At 39.8% G+C, this 21,073-nt stretch overlaps 1 protein-coding gene across 6 annotated transcripts in view; it reads right to left on the minus strand.

Annotated features, from left to right (window-relative positions):
* Nucleotides 1-1,783: 1,783 nt before the first annotated feature.
* Nucleotides 1,784-21,073, minus strand: part of SEMA4A (semaphorin 4A) — a 78,804-nt gene continuing 59,514 nt past the window's right edge. For all 6 annotated transcript variants that reach the window (XM_075844908.1, XM_075844909.1, XM_075844910.1 and 3 more), the window contains exons 4-15: nucleotides 19,024-19,083; nucleotides 18,677-18,775; nucleotides 17,626-17,737; nucleotides 17,185-17,301; nucleotides 16,874-17,013; nucleotides 16,078-16,250; nucleotides 5,275-5,425; nucleotides 4,798-4,987; nucleotides 4,603-4,724; nucleotides 4,248-4,411; nucleotides 4,060-4,169; nucleotides 1,784-3,017 (exon numbers count right to left, since the gene is read on the minus strand). In XM_075844908.1, the coding sequence (XP_075701023.1) occupies nucleotides 2,374-3,017; nucleotides 4,060-4,169; nucleotides 4,248-4,411; nucleotides 4,603-4,724; nucleotides 4,798-4,987; nucleotides 5,275-5,425; nucleotides 16,078-16,250; nucleotides 16,874-17,013; nucleotides 17,185-17,301; nucleotides 17,626-17,737; nucleotides 18,677-18,775; nucleotides 19,024-19,083 (2,082 nt within the window). In that variant the 3' untranslated portion in view covers nucleotides 1,784-2,373. The remainder of the gene's footprint in view (nucleotides 3,018-4,059; nucleotides 4,170-4,247; nucleotides 4,412-4,602; nucleotides 4,725-4,797; nucleotides 4,988-5,274; nucleotides 5,426-16,077; nucleotides 16,251-16,873; nucleotides 17,014-17,184; nucleotides 17,302-17,625; nucleotides 17,738-18,676; nucleotides 18,776-19,023; nucleotides 19,084-21,073) is intronic.

A 21,073-nucleotide genomic window follows, 5' to 3' on the forward strand; every position in this document is an offset into this window, starting at 1 on the left:
CTGTAGAGAGGTCAGTGGTGTAATAATCTGCAGGATATATCACTATGTATCTGTCAGGAGGAGGAGCGATGTTCTGCAGATCTGTAGAGAGGTCAGTGGTGTAATAATCTGCAGGATATATCACTATGTATCTGTCAGGAGGTGGAGGAGCGATGTTCTGCAGATCTGTAGAGAGGTCAGTGGTGTAATAATCTGCAGGATATATCACTATGTATCTGTCAGGAGGTGGAGGAGCGATGTTCTGCAGATCTGTATAGAGGTCAGTGGTGTAATAATCTGCAGGATATATCACTATGTATCTGTCAGGAGGTGGAGGAGCGATGTTCTGCAGATCTGTAGAGAGGTCAGTGGTGTAATAATCTGCAGGATATATCACTATGTATCTGTCAGGAGGTAGAGGAGCAATGTTCTGCAGATCTGTAGAGAGGTCAGTGGTGTAATAATCTGCAGGATATATCACTATGTATCTGTCAGGAGGTAGAGGAGCGATGTTCTGCAGATCTGTAGAGAGATCAGTGGTGTAATAATCTGCAGGATATATCACTATGTATCTGTCAGGAGGTGGAGGAGCAATGTTCTGCAGATCTGTAGAGAGATCAGTGGTGTAATAATCTGCAGGATATATCACTGTGTACCTGTCAGGAGGTGGAGGAGCAATGTTCTGCAGATCTGTAGAGAGGTCAGTGGTGTAATAATCTGCAGGATATATCACTATGTATCTGTCAGGAGGTGAAGGAGCGATGTTCTGCAGATCTGTAGAGAGGTCAGTGGTGTAATAATCTGCAGGATATATCACTATGTATCTGTCAGGAGGTGGAGGAGCGATGTTCTGCAGATCTGTAGAGAGGTCAGTGGTGTAATAATCTGCAGGATATATCACTATGTATCTGTCAGGAGGTGGAGGAGCGATGCTCTGCAGATCTGTAGAGAGGTCAGTGGTGTAATAATCTGCAGGATATATCACTATGTATCTGTCAGGAGGTAGAGGAGCGATGCTCTGCAGATCTGTAGAGAGGACAGTGGTGTAATAATCTGCAGGATATATCACTATGTATCTGTCAGGAGGTAGAGGAGCGATGCTCTGCAGATCTGTAGAGAGGTCAGTGGTGTAATAATCTGCAGGATATATCACTATGTATCTGTCAGGAGGTAGAGGAGCGATGCTCTGCAGATCTGTAGAGAGGACAGTGGTGTAATAATCTGCAGGATATATCACTATTTATCTGTCAGGAGGTAGAGGAGCAATGTTCTGCAGATCTGTAGAGAGGACAGTGGTGTAATAATCTGCAGGATATATCACTATGTATCTGTCAGGAGGTAGAGGAGCGATGCTCTGCAGATCTGTAGAGAGGACAGTGGTGTAATAATCTGCAGGATATATCACTATGTATCTGTCAGGAGGTAGAGGAGCGATGCTCTGCAGATCTGTAGAGAGGTCAGTGGTGTAATAATCTGCAGGATATATCACTATGTATCTGTCAGGAGGTAGAGGAGCGATGCTCTGCAGATCTGTAGAGAGGACAGTGGTGTAATAATCTGCAGGATATATCACTATTTATCTGTCAGGAGGTAGAGGAGCGATGCTCTGCAGATCTGTAGAGAGGTCAGTGGTGTAATAATCTGCAGGATATATCACTATGTATCAGGAGGTAGAGGAGCGATGCTCTGCAGATCTGTAGAGAGGTCAGTGGTGTAATAATCTGCAGGATATATCACTATGTATCAGGAGGTAGAGGAGCGATGCTCTGCAGATCGGTCGTGGCCGCCATGAAATGATGACACAAACGTTTAGTGATTTTATTTTTTATAAATAGAAATAAACTCCACCCCTGGCAGTGACTGGTCGTGCACACGGCGCCCCCTATAATACTGATACGGTATGGCAATAACAGGAGACGTGGGACACCCAACACTTCCCTCCCCTCCCCCATATTCATCACCAGCTGGACACACAGACACATATAGGCGCTCACACACGGACACATTTGCGCAGTCACTCGGAGCGTCACGCGGTTGCGCTGCGGCGGTAACAGAGAAATCCGGCTTATTGGTCCAGGTCTCTCTTTGTCTGTTAACCCAACTCCTTCCGAGCACGTGCCGGACCCCGCAGCGATCATATCGGTCTCTATGTACAAGTGGGTTCACATTATAAAAGGGGTGACTCAGTCGGCTCCAGGCTCCCCCTGCCCGGCGGCCATCTTGGTTTACGGTTCAGTAAGTCCTCTTTGGTCCCCCGTGGTAGCGCCGTGTACGTGGCGAGGTAGACGGACGCCATAATCACATAAAGGAGGCGACCGGAAGATCCGTCATGAACCTCGCACATAAAACTGTCAGCCTGAGCACGTGGCAGGCCGTGGCATCGCACGTGGCGGCTCAGACATCAGAGACCGCGTCTGCTGCTCCCCCATTGGGCGTCAGGTTGACGCTGTTGTTGTCTGCGTCCATCTTGCCGCCGACTCGGCAGGGCACGCAGCACGGTTTGGTGATGTCCCTCCCGTATTGGCAGAAGCCGTTGAGCGGAGTCTTCTCCTGCTGCTTGGCGCTGGACAGTTTCTCGGATTCGGGCGTGCTGCAGCCCTGGATTTTACTCTTCGCTTTAATTTGGTCCCGGCAGGTGTAAAGTGCCAGAAACCCGCAACCGCAGAGCGTCAGCGTCAGCAGCACCGTCACCGCCACAAACGGCTTGTAGTAGTCATGCTCGTTGCTGCTGAAGGAAACTCCGTTCTCAAAGGCCATGTTACTGTCTCTGTTGGAGGCGCCTCTGTGGCTGATGCCGACCCCGCTGGGGTCCTTGATCCAGTACTGGGCCGCCTTGTACCTAAACCCATTCTCATTGGCCCAGCACTCGTACGGACCCAGAGTGTCACTCTTCACTATGACAATCAGATTGCCCGCTGGGGTGACAACCTGCGTGTCCAGTGTTTGTCCAAGATGTTTCCAGCTGTAGGTGGCAAAAGATGAAAGCTCAGGGCAACGGAGCTCAACAATGGAGTTATAATCAGCCGTGTAATTCACAACTGGAAGAAAAGAGAGAAATGTGAAAAATATAAGATAGGAGTAACATCACAGAGAGCAGCGGCAACATCACAGAGAGCAGCGGCAACATCACAGAGAGCAGCGGCGACATCACTGAGAATGCAGCCTATCCATTCACTAAACAGCAGTGGTGACATCACTGAGAATGCAACCTATCCACTCACTAGAGAAAGTCGGTGACATCACTGAGAATGCAGCCTATCCATTCACTAGAGAGCAGCGATGACATCACTGAGAATGCAGCCTGTACATTCACTAGAGAGCGGCGGTGACATCACTGAGAATGCAGCCTATCCATGCACTAGAGAGCGGCGGTGACATCACTGAGAATGCAGCCTATCCATTCACTAGAGAGCGGCGGTGACATCACTGAGAATGAAGCCTATCCATTCACTAGAGAGCAGCGATGACATCACTGAGCATACAGCCTATCCATTCACTAGAGAGCAGCTGTGACATTACGGAGAATGCAGCCTATCCATGCACTAGAGAGCAGCGGTGACATCACTAAGAATGCAGCCTATCCACTCACTAGAGAGCAGCGGTGACATCACTGAGAATGCAGCCTATCCATTCACTAGAGAGCAGCGGTGACATCAGAGAATGCAGCCTATCCATTCACTAGAGAGCAGCGGTGACATCACTGAGAATGCAGCCTATCCATTCACTAGAGAGCAGCGGTGACATCAGAGAATGCAGCCTATCCATTCACTAGAGAGCGGTGACATTACGGAGAATGCAGCCTGTCCACTCACTAGAGAGCGGTGACATTACGGAGAATGCAGCCTATCCACTCACTAGAGAGCAGCGGTGACATCACTGAGAACGCAGCCTATCCACTCACTAGAGAGCAGCAGCGACATCACTGAGAATTCAGCCTATCCACTCACTAGAGAGCAGCGGTGACATCACTGAGAATGCAGCCTATCCACTCACTAGAGAGCAGCGGTGACATCACTGAGAATGCAGCCTGTCCACTCACTAGAGATCAGCGGTGACGTCAGCGCTGCCCCCTTTGCTTACCTCTGGTTGGTGGGTTGTCGGTGTCATGTTGCAGACGTCGGCCCTTCGCTGCGGGGCCGAGACACGTTGTATTCGGGTTCCCCTCCTTGATATCTTGTAGTCGGGGGTCGCTGTGGATATCGGAGACGTGTTAGCTCTGACTAGTATGGACAGGGGGTGTTCGGGGGCTCGGATTGGGCATCACTTACAGGCTGTCTTGGGGTGAGGAGACCAGTTGGCACTCCTGGCTGGTCACGCTCCAGGCACAGTGCGGGTCTCTTGCCAGGATGCACTCGATGCATGTCCTATAGACGCTGCAGTTTGCCACGGGCACTTGCAGGATGCCGTCTCTGGAGCCGACATATAACATTTTCTGAGGGGAGAATATATTATATAAAACTACAGAGGTTAAGATCCCTAATCCAGGCTCCCGTTAGAGGGGCACGGCTGATAACAGGGGACAATAGTTTTATAAAGTCAATGACATTGTGATGTTGACCTTGGTCAGTCCGGCAGCGCCGCCTTGACTCTACAGTTTGGGCGCGGAGTTGTCGGACGTCTCACCTTGCCGGGCTCCAGTAGAAGGGTCTGGATGGGCTCAGATTCCGGCAGAAGCTTCAGCTCCTCGATGATGTGGGATTTGGTGCCGTCATTTATCAGGATGGCTTTATGCACCGAGCCCTTATCTGCAAAACAGAGGGGACAGATTACTCATGATGCTGCAGTTCTCCGCTTTACCAGCAGAGGGCAGAGCGTTACCTGTGCCCAGGTACATCACAGTGCAAAGATCTCCTGATAAGGTGCGGACGGAATCAATGGCGATCCGCGTGTAGCTGACGGACTGCTGGATGAGCAGGGGCTGCTTGGCAACTGGCGAGACCTTGTCATCCATTAAGAAGTGATCCTTCATGAAGTTGAGGTCCGTGTCCGAGAACTTTCCTGAGGAACACTGGCACGGGAGATATAGGAAGCCACAGACAGATTTACGTAGTGGAAGGAGCAGTGTCTTCCAGCAGCACAGAGTATTTCAGGAGATGAGCGTCCAGACCTTAGGCAAACACATCTCACATCCAATTATTTCTATTCTTACCCCTCATGATTGCAGATGGAGTCTGCTCACTAATGACAAGATGCCACCTGGAGGCTGGCTGATGTATTGCAGACACCTTAAAAAAATCAGCACTACAAATCTCCCCTGCAATTGGAGATGATGGGAGTTATAGTGAAAATACTTACGCTTCCAGGCCGCGGAGTGGAAACTGCTCCCGTATAACGTGTCCATTTTGAACTCTCCTTGTTCTGCTCCTTGTAGTGCCCGTTGAAAGCGGCCTCGATGTCTTTCAATCTGAAGGAACAAACGGCGGAGCTACTAGAGCCACCGGCCTGCCTGTAAGACATGATAGGATTAGATACGCAGCTCAGCAGACAGTATCACATATGATAGGATTAGATACACAGCAGACAGTATCACACATGATAGGCTTAGATACACTGGCTGTGCAGCTGACTGTTCCCACACATTATATTATAACCTTCTGATGTACATTATATACAGTATACAGGAATAGTACACGAGCGCTTCTAGGTGTTCATTTCCATAGATTGGACGCCATTAATGGATTACCAAATTATTATTGATCAAAGGAGCCGAGAGAGGGAGTTCTTAGTTCTCAGTGACACATTCACATTGGATTTCTATTGATCACACGCTGAACCGAGAACTCAACCCGGGACAGCAAAATCCTGTAAACAGAACAATTACCTTCTTACTGTACAGACTCCGTGTCCTATAAATAAAGACCGAAAAACTGCGCTCCGAATGTAGAACAAGTGAGTCATTAATTAATGAGCAACTCCTGTCACGTCCGACATCAACCACAAGGGATCAATCATTCCTGAGTCACATGAGAGACCCCGCCATTCAGCCAATGATACATGAAGCTAAATATTTACTACACACTCACTAGAATACTGCCCCCTATATACAAGAATATAACTACCATAATACTGCCCCTATATACAAGAATATAACTACTATAATACTGCTCCTATATACAAGAATATAACGACTATAATACTGCCCCTATATACAAGAATATAACTACTATAATACTGCCCCTATATACAATAATATAACTACTATAATACTGCCCTCTATATACAAGAATATAACTACTATAATACTGCCCCCTATATACAAGAATATAACTACTATAATACTGCCCCTATATACAAGAATATAACTACTAGAATACTGCCCCTTATATACAAGAATATAACTACTATAATACTGCCCCCTATATACAAGAATATAACTACTATAATACTGCCCCTTATATACAAGAATATAACTACTATAATACTGCTCCTATATACAAGAATATAACGACTATAATACTGCCCCTATATACAAGAATATAACTACTATAATACTGCCCCCCATATACAAGAATATAACTACTATAATACTGCTCCTATATACAAGAATATAACTACTATAATACTGCTCTCATATACAAGAATATAACTACTATAATACTGCTCCTATATACAAGAATATAACTACTATAATACTGCCCCTATATACAAGAATATAACTACTATAATACTACTCCTATATACAAGAATATAACTACTATAATACTGCCCCTATATACAAGAATATAACTACTATAATACTACTCCTATATACAAGAATATAACTACTATAATACTGCCCCCTATATACCAGAATATAACTACTATAATACTGCCCCTATATACAAGAATATAAGTACTATAATACTGCTCCTATATACAAGAATATAACTACTATAATACTGCCCCTATATACAGGAATATAACTACTATAATACTGCCCCTATATACAGGAATATAACTACTATAATACTGCCCCTATATACAAGAATATAACTACTATAATACTGCCCCTATATACAGGAATATAACTACTATAATACTGCCCCTATATACAGGAATATAACTACTATAATACTGCCCCTATATACAGGAATATAACTACTATAATACTGCCCCTATATACAGGAATATAACTACTATAATACTGCCCCTATATACAAGAATATAACTACTATAATACTGCCCCTATATACAGGAATATAACTACTATAATACTGCCCCCTATATACAAGAATATAACTACCATAATACTGCCCCTATATACAAGAATATAACTACTATAATACTGCCCCTATATACAAGAATATAACTACTATAATACTGCCCCTATATACAGGAATATAACTACTATAATACTGCCCCCTATATACAAGAATATAACTACCATAATACTGCCCCTATATACAAGAATATAACTACTATAATACTGCCCCTATATACAAGAATATAACTACTATAATACTGCCCCTATATACAAGAATATAACTACTATAATACTACACCTATATACAAGAATATAACTACTATAATACTACCCCCTATATACAAGAATATAACTACTATAATACTGTCTCCTATATACAAGAATATAACTACTATAATACTGCCCCCTATATACAAGAATATAACCACTATAATACTGCCCCTATATACAAGAATATAACTACTATAATACTGCTCCTATATACAAGAATATAACAACTATAATACTGCAACTATATACAAGAATATAACTACTATAATACTGCCTCCTATATACAAGAATATAACTACTATAATACTGCCCCTATATACAAGAATATAACTACTATAATACTGCCCCCTATATACAAGAATATAACTACTATAATACTGCCCCCTATATACAAGAATATAACTACTATAATACTGCCCCCTATATACAAGAATATAACTACTATAATACTGCCCCTATATACAAGAATATAACTACTATAATACTGCCCCTATATACAAGAATATAACTACTATAATACTGCCCCCTATATACAAGAATATAACTACTCTAATACTGCCCCCTATATACAAGAATATAACTACTGTAATACTGCCCCTATATACAAGAATATAACTACTATAATACTGCCCCCTATATACAAGAATATAACTACTCTAATACTGCCCCCTATATACAAGAATATAACTACTGTAATACTGCCCCCTATATACAAGAATATAACTACTATAATACTGCCCCCTATATACAAGAATATAACTACTATAATACTGCTCCTATATACAAGAATATAACTACTATAATACTACCCCCTATATACAAGAATATAACTACTATAATACTGCCCCTATATACAAGAATATAACTACTATAATACTGCTCCTATATACAAGAATATAACTACTATAATACTACCCCCTATATACAAGAATATAACTACTATAATACTGCTCCTATATACAAGAATATAACTACTATAATACTGCCCCTATATACAAGGATATAACTACTATAATACTGCTCCTATATACAAGAATATAACTACTATAATACTGCCCTTATATACAAGAATATAACTACTATAATACTGCCCCCTATATACAAGAATATAACTACTATAACACTGCCCCCTATATACAAGAATATAACTACTATAATACTGCCCCTATATACAGGAATATAACTACTATAATACTGCTCCTATATACAAGAATATAACTACTATAATACTGCCCCTTATATACAAGAATATAACGACTATAATACTGCCTCCTATATACAAGAATATAACTACTATAATACTGCCCCTATATACAAGAATATAACTACTATAATACTGCCCCCTATATACAAGAATATAATTACTATAATACTGCCCGTATATACAAGAATATAACTACTATAATACTGCCCCCTATATACAAGAATATAACGACTATAATACTGCCTCCTATATACAAGAATATAACTACTATAATACTGCCCCTATATACAAGAATATAACTACTATAATACTGCTCCTATGTACAAGAATATAACTACTATAATACTGCCCCTATATACAAGAATATAACTACTATAATACTGCTCCTATATACAAGAATATAACTACTATAATACTGCCCCCTATATACAAGAATATAACTACTATAATACTGCCCCTATATACAAGAATATAACTACTATAATACTGCTCCTATATACAAGAATATAATTACTATAATACTGCCCCTATATACAAGAATATAACTACTATAATACTGCCGCCTATATACAAGAATATAACTACTATAATACTGCCCCCTATATACAAGAATATAACTACTATAATACTGCTCCTATATACAAGAATATAATTACTATAATACTGCCCGTATATACAAGAATATAACTACTATAATACTGCCGCCTATATACAAGAATATAACTACTATAATACTGCCCCCTATATACAAGAATATAACTACTATAATACTGCTCCTATATACAAGAATATAACTACTATAATACTGCTCCTATATACAAGAATATAATTACTATAATACTGCCCGTATATACAAGAATATAACTACTATAATACTGCCGCCTATATACAAGAATATAACTACTATAATACTGCCCCCTATATACAAGAATATAACTACTATAATACTGCCCCAATATACAAGAATATAACTACTATAATACTGCTCCCTATATACAAGAATATAACTACTATAATACTGCCCCCATGTACAAGAATATAACTACTATAATACTGCCTGCCCCTATATACAAGAATATAACTACTATAATACTGTCTGCTATATACAAGAATATAACTACTATAATACTGCCCCCTGTATACAAGAATATAACTACTATAATACTGCCTCCTATATACAAGAATATTACTATAATACTGCCACCTATATACAAGAATATAACTACTATAATACTGCTCCTATATACAAGAATATAACTACTATAATACTGCTCCTATATACACAAGAATATAACTACTATAATACTGCCCCTATATACAAGAATATAACTACTATAATACTGCTCCTATATACAAGAATATAACTACTATAATACTGCCCCTATATACAAGAATATAACTACTATAATACTGCCCCTATATACAAGAATATAACTACTATAATACTGCACCTATATACAAGAATATAACTACTATAATACTGCCCCTATATACAAGAATATAACTACTATAATACTGCCCCTATATACAAGAATATAACTACTATAATACTGCTCCTATATACAAGAATGTAACTACTATAATACTGCCCCTATATACAAGAATATAACTACTATAATACCGGCTCCTATATACAAGAATATAACTACCATAATACCGCCTCCTATATACAAGAATATAACTACTATAATACTGCCTGCCCCTATATACAAGAATATAACTACTATAATACTGTCTGCTATATACAAGAATATAACTACTATAATACTGCCCCTCCTATATACAAGAAGAATATAACTACTATAATACTGCCCCCTATGTAGAAGAATATAACTACTATAATACTGCTCCTATATACAAGAATATAACTACTATAATACTGCCCCTATATACAAGAATATAACTACTATAATAATGCCCTTATATACACAAGAATATAACTTCTGTAATACTGCCTGCCCCTATGTACAAGAATATAACTACTATAATACTGCTCCTATATACAAGAATATAACTACTATAATACTGCCCCTATATACAAGAATATAACTACTATAATACTGCTCCTATATACAAGAATATAACTACTATAATACTGCTCCTATATACAAGAATATAATTACTATAATACTGCCTGCTACATACAAGAATATAACTACTATAATACTGCCTCCTATATGCAAGAATATAACTACTATAATACTGCCCCTATATACAAGAATATAACTACTATAATACTGCCGCTATATACAAGAATATAACTACTATAATACTGCCCTCATATACAAGAATATAACTACTATAATACTACTCCTATATACAAGAATATACCTACTATAATACTGCTCCTATATACAAGAATATAACTACTATAATACTGCCCCCTATATACAAGAATATAACTACTATAATACTGCCCCCTATATACAAGAATATAACTACTATAATACTACTCCTATATACAAGAATATAACTACTATAATACTGCCCCCTATATACAAGAATATAACTACTATAATACTGCTCCCTATATACAAGAATATAACTACTATAATACTGCTCCCTATATACAAGAATATAACTACTATAATACTACTCCTATATACAAGAATATAACTACTATAATACTACTCCTATATACAAGAATATAACTACTATAATACTGCCCCCTATATACAAGAATATAACTACTATAATACTGCCCTTATATACAAGAATATAACTACTATAATACTGCCCCCTATATACAAGAATATAACTACTATAATACTGCTCCTGTATACAAGAATATAACTACTATAATACTGCTCCTATATACAAGAATATAACTACTATAATACTGCCCCCTATAAACAAGAATATAACTACTATAATACTGCCCCCTATATACAAGAATATAACTACTATAATACTGCTCCTATATACAAGAATATAACTACTATAATACTGCCCCCTATAAACAAGAATATAACTACTATAATACTGCCCCCTATATACAAGAATATAACTACTATAATACTGCCCCTATATACAAGAATATAACTACTATAATACTGCTCCTATATACAAGAATATAACTACTATAATACTGCCCCTATGTACAAGAATATAACTACTATAATACTGCTCCTATATACAAGAATATAACTACTATAATACTGCTCCTATATACAAGACTATAACTACTATAATACTGCTCTCTATATACAAGAATATAACTAATATAATACTGCTCCCTATATACAAGAATATAACTACTATAATACTGCTCCCTATATACAAGAATATAACTACTATAATACTGCTCCTAGATACAAGAATATAACTACTATAATACTGCCCCCTATATACAAGAATATAACTACTATAATACTGCTCCCTATATACAAGAATATAACTACTATAATACTGCCCCCTATATACAAGAATATAACTACTATAATACTGCTCCTATATGCAAGAATATAACTACTACAATACTGCCCTTATATACAAGAATATAACTACTATAATACTGCTCCCTATATACAAGAATATAACTACTATAATACTGCCCCCTATATACAAGAATATAACTACTATAATACTGCCCGCTATATACAAGAATATAACTACTACAATACTGCCCTTATATACAAGAATATAACTACTATAATACTGCTCCTATATACAAGAATATAACTACTATAATACTGCCTCTATATACAAGAATATAACTACTATAATACTGCCCCTATATACAAGAATATAACTACTATAATACTGCTCCTATATACAAGAATATAGCTACTATAATACGGCTCCTATATACAAGAATATAGCTACTATAATACGGCTCCTATATACAAGAATATAACTACTATTATACTGCCCCCTATATACAAGAATATAACTACTATAATACTGCCCCCTATATACAAGAATATAACTACTATAATACTGCTCCTATATACAAGAATATAACTACTATAATACTGCTCCTATATACAAGAATATAACTACTATAATACTGCTCCTATATACAAGAATATAACTACTATAATACTGCACCTATATACAAGAATATAACTACTATAATACTGCCCCCTATATACAAGAATATAACTACTATAATACTGCTCCCTATATACAAGAATATAACTACTATAATACTGCCCCCTATATACAAGAATATAACTACTATAATACTGCTCCTATATGCAAGAATATAACTACTATAATACTGCCCGCTATATACAAGAATATAACTACTACAATACTGCCCTTATATACAAGAATATAACTACTATAATACTGCTCCTATATACAAGAATATAACTACTATAATACTGCCTCTATATACAAGAATATAACTACTATAATACTGCCCCTATATACAAGAATATAACTACTATAATACTGCTCCTATATACAAGAATATAGCTACTATAATACGGCTCCTATATACAAGAATATAACTACTATTATACCGCCCCCTATATACAAGAATATAACTACTATAATACTGCCCCCTATATACAAGAATATAACTACTATAATACTACTCCTATATACAAGAATATAACTACTATAATACTGCCCCCTATATACAAGAATATAACTACTATAATACTGCTCCCTATATACAAGAATATAACTACTATAATACTGCTCCCTATATACAAGAATATAACTACTATAATACTACTCCTATATACAAGAATATAACTACTATAATACTACTCCTATATACAAGAATATAACTACTATAATACTGCCCCCTATATACAAGAATATAACTACTATAATACTGCCCTTATATACAAGAATATAACTACTATAATACTGCCCCTATATACAAGAATATAACTACTATAATACTGCTCCTATATACAAGAATATAACTACTATAATACTGCCCCCTATAAACAAGAATATAACTACTATAATACTGCCCCCTATATACAAGAATATAACTACTATAATACTGCCCCTATATACAAGAATATAACTACTATAATACTGCTCCTATATACAAGAATATAACTACTATAATACTGCTCCTATATACAAGACTATAACTACTATAATACTGCTCCCTATAGACAAGAATATAACTAATATAATACTGCTCCCTATATACAAGAATATAACTACTATAATACTGCTCCCTATATACAAGAATATAACTACTATAATACTGCTCCTAGATACAAGAATATAACTACTATAATACTGCCCCCTATATACAAGAATATAACTACTATAATACTGCTCCCTATATACAAGAATATAACTACTATAATACTGCCCCCTATATACAAGAATATAACTACTATAATACTGCTCCTATATGCAAGAATATAACTACTATAATACTGCCCGCTATATACAAGAATATAACTACTACAATACTGCCCTTATATACAAGAATATAACTACTATAATACTGCTCCTATATACAAGAATATAACTACTATAATACTGCCTCTATATACAAGAATATAACTACTATAATACTGCCCCCTATATACAAGAATATAACTACTATAATACTGCTCCTATATACAAGAATATAACTACTATAATACTGCCCCTATATACAAGAATATAACTACTATAATACTGCTCCTATATACAAGAATATAGCTACTATAATACGGCTCCTATATACAAGAATATAACTACTATTATACTGCCCCCTATATACAAGAATATAACTACTATAATACTGCCCCCTATATACAAGAATATAACTACTATAATACTGCTCCTATATACAAGAATATAACTACTATAATACTGCTCCTATATACAAGAATATAACTACTATAATACTGCTCCTATATACAAGAATATAACTACTATAATACTGCACCTATATACAAGAATATAACTACTATAATACTGCCCCCTATATACAAGAATATAACTACTATAATACTGCTCCTTTATACAAGAATATAACTACTATAATACTGCTCCTATATACAAGAATATAACTACTATAATACTGCTCCTATATACAAGAATATAACTACTATAATACTGCACCTATATACAAGAATATAACTACTATAATACTGCCCCCTATATACAAGAATTCAACTACTATAATACTGGCTGCTATGTACAAGAATATAACTACTATAATACTGCTCCTATATACAAGAATATAACTACTATAATACTGCCCCCTATATACAAGAATATAACTACTATAATACTGCCCCCTATATACAGGAATATAACTACTATAATACTGCCCCTATATACAAGAATATAACTACAATAATACTGCCCCTATATACAAGAATATAACTACTATAATACTGCTCCCTATATACAAGAATATAACTACTATAATACTGCTCCTAGATACAAGAATATAACTACTATAATACTGCCCCCTATATACAAGAATATAACTACTATAATACTGCTCCCTATATACAAGAATATAACTACTATAATACTGCCCCCTATATACAAGAATATAACTACTATAATACTGCTCCTATATGCAAGAATATAACTACTATAATACTGCCCCCTATATACAAGAATATAACTACTACAATACTGCCCTTATATACAAGAATATAACTACTATAATACTGCTCCTATATACAAGAATATAACTACTATAATACTGCCTCTATATACAAGAATATAACTACTATAATACTGCCCCTATATACAAGAATATAACTACTATAATACTGCTCCTATACACAAGAATATAGCTACTACAATACGGCTCCTATATACAAGAATATAACTACTATTATACTGCCCCCTATATACAAGAATATAACTACTATAATACTGCCCCCTATATACAAGAATATAACTACTATAATACTGCTCCTATATACAAGAATATAACTACTATAATACTGCTCCTATATACAAGAATATAACTACTATAATACTGCTCCCTATATACAGGAATATAACTACTATAATACTGCTCCTATATACAAGAATATAACTACTATAATACTGCTCCTATATACAAGAATATAACTACTATAATACTGCTCCTATATACAAGAATATAACTACTATAATACTGCACCTATATACAAGAATATAACTACTATAATACTGCCCCCTATATACAAGAATATAACTACTATAATACTGCTCCTTTATACAAGAATATAACTACTATAATACTGCTCCTATATACAAGAATATAACTACTATAATACTGCTCCTATATACAAGAATATAACTACTATAATACTGCCCCCTATATACAAGAATTCAACTACTATAATACTGGCTGCTATGTACAAGAATAGAACTACTATAATAATGCTCCTATATACTATATACTGCCCCTATATACAGCCCTATACACTATATACTGCCCGTATATACTATAATACTGCTCCTATATACTATAACACTGCCCCCTATATACTATATACTGCCCCCTATGTATGGCACTTACCACTGTGAGCTGAACACTCCGTAGAACACGGTATCTTGCGGGTCGTCTGGACTGATCAGCGCCACGTGACGTATGACATTGAAGGGGAAGTTGTCGACGTGGTTGCAGGTGAGTTGCGCTTTTAGGAACGTCGTCCATTTCTTCTGTAGAACTTTGTCCCCTCCAACGTCGTCCTGGAATAAGATGAGAAGATGACGGACACCTCTGGGGTGGAGCAATGTGTGGACAGATCGACCTTCATCAATCACCACCAGCTCCGGTTTCTGGCTAGGTGTCCGGTGGCTGATTATTTGGGAGTAGCTGTAATATTAAAGACGTCCGCCAGGACTATAAAACTGAAGGGTGTTCCTAGCATAGACCATCAATGTTTCATGTCTGACCTTAGTGACACCGCTTATCAGCACAACGAAGAGGCACCGCTGATCAGAACAGAGAAAGCGCAACATATGCCCGTCATTGTTCACACTGGCCTGTCCGTACGAGCGGTACTGCAACTTCCCCCAGTCACATGAGTGAGACGGGCCACACGGCACCTCCATTCTGCTGATCTGCCCCGATCCCAAAGGTTGGACCCCCCTGATCAAACACTGATGGTGTATACAAGATATAACCAGCAACCTAATAATCCTGGAGAACCCGTAAGACCCCCTTATATTATATATATACTACATGCAAATGCTGATCCATCGGTCGCCCCCCCCCCCCCGAGGCTCCTCTGCCATCTCAAATAGAAATAGGAGGCACCGCACAGGAGGCTCCCGCCCCGTGACCCGCTACAGCCGATCGTGATCATCACCTTGCACACGCGGGCGACTCTGGACACCATCACCTTGTCGAAAAAGTCAAACTCTTTCCCCGTCTCCTCGAAAAAAAAGTACACCCTGCCGGTCGAGTCCGGGGCCTGGATGTGGAACGACCCTGCAAACGAGGCATCCGCTGCCAGAGAGAGGGAGAGACAATGAGCGCGGGGAACAAGCGCAAACCCCCATCCTGCCAATCACTGCCCCCCCTACTTAACCCTTTCCTTCATCCCTTATACACCCTCTTAAAGCAGCAGGACCCTAGACTGACAGGGCAGTCCCATCATATACACAGTCAATATCTTACAGTGCAGCCAGCCCAGAGAGGCATCGGTCTTGAGGGACGGCCGTGTACCCAGGCTCCTCATGATGATGGGCTCGTTACCAATGAAGTTGTACATGGTGCCCGTATACAGCTCACCATCTGCGAGAGAGAAGAGCATGAAAAACCGGAATATCTGGGAAGTATCTATGAGAAGAAACACGGCCGCCATTACCGCTGCCAACCAACTATTCTGAATGGCAAATCTTACGTAGTGTTGTACCTCCTGCCGATATCTCTATACACGGATTTGCTTTTCAGGAGTCTGGGAAAGCAGGGTGAAATTCTCTATGGGAGGAGTAATGGTGCCCATATTGATCATCACCCAGCTTTCCCAGACACCGAGATAACTAATAGAATGTAGGACCCCTGACATCCCAGCGCGGCCCCGCTCGCAGTACCTGTGCCCACCCTATGCCTACTTACCCACCATGACGCCGGTGTGCGTGTGCTGAGGATCGAAGGGCGACTGACCCTTCCCGTCCACTACTAACGTCTCGTTCTTGTGATTCAGCAGCAGAGAAAACGTGTTCAGGTCCTGAAACCGACAAACGGATTGTAAGCTCCTTGGGTTAAAAAAAATTATTACAGGCCCCGGAGCCCCTCTTCACATACGTTAGGGGTTCCTCGGTGACGTAATGTAGATTGTAAGCTCTTTGGTGAGGATTGACAGCTGCGGCTTCAGACTTGAGACGGACGATGCTAGATTGTAAGCTCTTGGGTACACAGTGGACTGTCAGCTCCCCGGGTCACGTTATACTGGGATAGCCGCTGCTTTCATGTGTCTGGTTAATTTCCCGCAGAGTAAGATCAGTTACAAGGGCACGCGGAGGCGGCGGCGCGGTCATTTACTAATTAACCGCCTAATTATAGGAGTCACCACCCTGAACCTGTGCCGATCAATGAGGTCTCGCTGATCGTCGCTCGCTGCACCGTCCGATTATTGGCCGATGTAATAGGGCCATTAACCCCGCCCCCTTAGTTTTGATTGACAGCTCCTCGTCTCCCCCCAGCACACACGAAATCCTGCGCATCGATGCTCTGGTGCGTGCGCACAACAGGACACAATAGCAGCGCATACGCAGTAACTGGATTTGGGGCCTAGACGAGGCAGGGACGGGCGTCAGACCATACAGGACGGGCACGCGCGCTCAGACGAGATTTCGCATTCAGTTTTCGGCGGTGGGCGGACATGAGAAGAGGAACGAATGAGACGGACGGATTATTACCATAAAAGGCGCTAAATGTTTGCAGACCGTTATTTACGGCCGGAGGAGTTTAGGAGCGGCGATAACGGAAATTAACTTTTGTCAGCAGCGGTCAGCGAGGGGGGGGGGGGGGATCAATAGGTGAAATGCTGGTGACAGGTTCCCTTTAAGATGGGTATTGCAGCGCTGCAGATCCGGAATACATTGCCCCGTCCGCCATCCTGCCTCCAGCAATGGAGGGAATCTGCGGAGACAGGCCTTGTACTTACCACATAGGTGCAGTTTGGACTGAAGGCGTTGGTCCCGCAGGCGTACAGGTGGGTGTCATTCAGAGGGAGCAAAATACGGATGAAATTCAAACACTCGGTCTGAAAATAGGACAAATAATGGTCAGGATTTAGATTTTAATATTAAGAGTCATTACCTATTATGACCTCTAGGTGTCGCTGTTGTGGCTGAAGTCTGCAGGATGTCAGGCACCGGCATTGAAGGGTAGATATCGAGTGTATATATATAACACAGAGTGTGAGTAAGCGGTCCGGGGTTCCCTGTGTTGTAGTCCATATATTGGACCACGTGTGGTTATATAGTTGTGGCCGCCGGCTCCGGCTCTCACCTGTTTCCGCGCTTTGCTTTTACAACTATCAATTTGATCGGTTATGGACGCCCAAGAAATCTGAAAAGATAGAAAAGAGAGAGTTACTATTACGCTGCGTGTGACCTCTAAGACCGAGCACATGAACAGGAGACAGGTAAGGTCCGCCGTCCACCAGAGGAGAGATCCTCCAGAGACAGACACTCAGAGGAAGAGTCCTCCAGAGACAGACACTCAGAGGAAGAGTCCTCCAGAGACAGACACTCAGAGGAAGAGTCCTCCAGAGACAGACACGCTCCTCCAGAGACAGACACTCAGAGGAACAGTCCTCCAGAGACAGACACTCAGAGGAAGAGTCCTCCAGAGACAGACACTCAGAGACATAGTCAATGGCGGATCATCATAGGGCGTTTTGGGCAGCCTCCCGGGGCTCCCATGGCCTCCCAAAGTACAATGTAGTTTTGTCGCGTTTTTGCCACGAATCGCGGAAAATAACACTACAAAACGGCATTGTATGGCTATGTTCACACTGAGTTTTTCGCTCGCGCCCATTGAGCGCCACGGGCAAAAACGCCATGAAATACGCTTTTTCTGCCTCCCATGGATGTCAATGGGAGGTCAGAGACGTAAACGCCAGAAGATAGGGCATGTCGCTTCTTGGGGAAAAAACGCCTCCGCCTGCCATTGAAATCAATGAGAGGCATTTTTGGACGTTTTTTGGCGTATTTTCCGACGCGGCTACCGCGTAAAAAAACCTCTGTGTGAACTGGGCCTATACGTCCTGCAAAAGGACCGTTAGACATAAGGTCACATGACCGCAGCAGCGAAACCCCACAGAGAAGACTGAGGGGAGCGGCTATGTAAGTATAAGGGGATGGATTTAGGAAGTTTGGTGTCTATTAGTTTAGGGGTCTGGTCCTGGGTCTGTATTAGTTTAGGGGTCTGGTCTGGGGTCTGTATTAGTTTAGGGGTCTGGTCTGGTCTCTGTATTAGTTTAGAGGTCTGGTCTGGGGTCTGTATTAGTTTAGGGGCCTGGTCTGGGGTCTGTATTAGTTTAGGGGTCTGGTCTGGGTCTGTATTAGTTTATTGGGTCTGGGGTCTGTATTAGTTTAGGGGTCTGATCTGGGGTCTGTATTAGTTTAGGGGTCTGGTCTGGGGTCTGAATTAGTTTAGAGGTCTGGTCTGGGGTCTGTATTAGTTTAGGGGTCTTGTCTGGTCTCTGTATTAGTTTAGAGGTCTGGTCTGGGGTCTGTATTAGTTTAGGGGTCTGGTCTGGGGTCTGTATTAGCTTAGGGGTCTGGTCTAGGGTCTGTATTAGTTTAGGGGTCTGGTCTGGGTCTGTATTAGTTTATTGGGTCTGGGGTCTGTATTAGTTTAGGGGTCTGATCTGGGGTCTGTATTAGTTTAGGGGTCTGGTCTGGGGTCTGAATTAGTTTAGAGGTCTGGTCTGGGGTCTGTATTAGTTTAGGGGTCTTGTCTGGGGTCTGTATTAGTTTAGGGGTCTGGTCTGGGTCTGTATTAGTTTAGGGGTCTGGTCTGGTCTCTGTATTAGTTTAGGAGTCTGGTCTGGGGTCTGTATTAGTTTAGGGGTCTGGTCTGGGGTCTGTATTAGTTTAGGGGTCTGGTCTGGGGTCTGTATTAGTTTAGGGGTCTGGTCTGGGGTCTGTATTTAGGGGTCTGGTCTGGGGTCTGTATTAGTTTAGGGGTCTGTATTAGTTTAGGGGTCTGGTCTGGGATCTGTATGGGAAATAATCTGGTCTGGGGTCTGTATAGGTGTCTGGTCTGGTCTCTGTATTAGAGTCTGTCTGGGGTCTGTATAGTTTGTCTGGTCTGGGGTCTGTGTAGGGTATGGTATGGTCTGTTTCTGAGTAGGGGTATGGTCTGGGTCTGTATTAGGGGAATTCTGGTCTGGTGTCGGGGTCTGTTTAGGGGATAGTCTGTTGTTGGTGTATGGGGTATGGTCTGGGTTCTATGTACGGGATAGGTCCTGGTCTGGGGTCTGTATTCGGGGATAGTCTGGTCTGGGGTCTACATAGGGGATAGTCTGGTCTGGGATCTGTATAGGGGATAG

This window comes from Rhinoderma darwinii, chromosome 12 (assembly GCF_050947455.1).
Source record: "Rhinoderma darwinii isolate aRhiDar2 chromosome 12, aRhiDar2.hap1, whole genome shotgun sequence".
Lineage (NCBI taxonomy): Eukaryota > Metazoa > Chordata > Amphibia > Anura > Rhinodermatidae > Rhinoderma > Rhinoderma darwinii.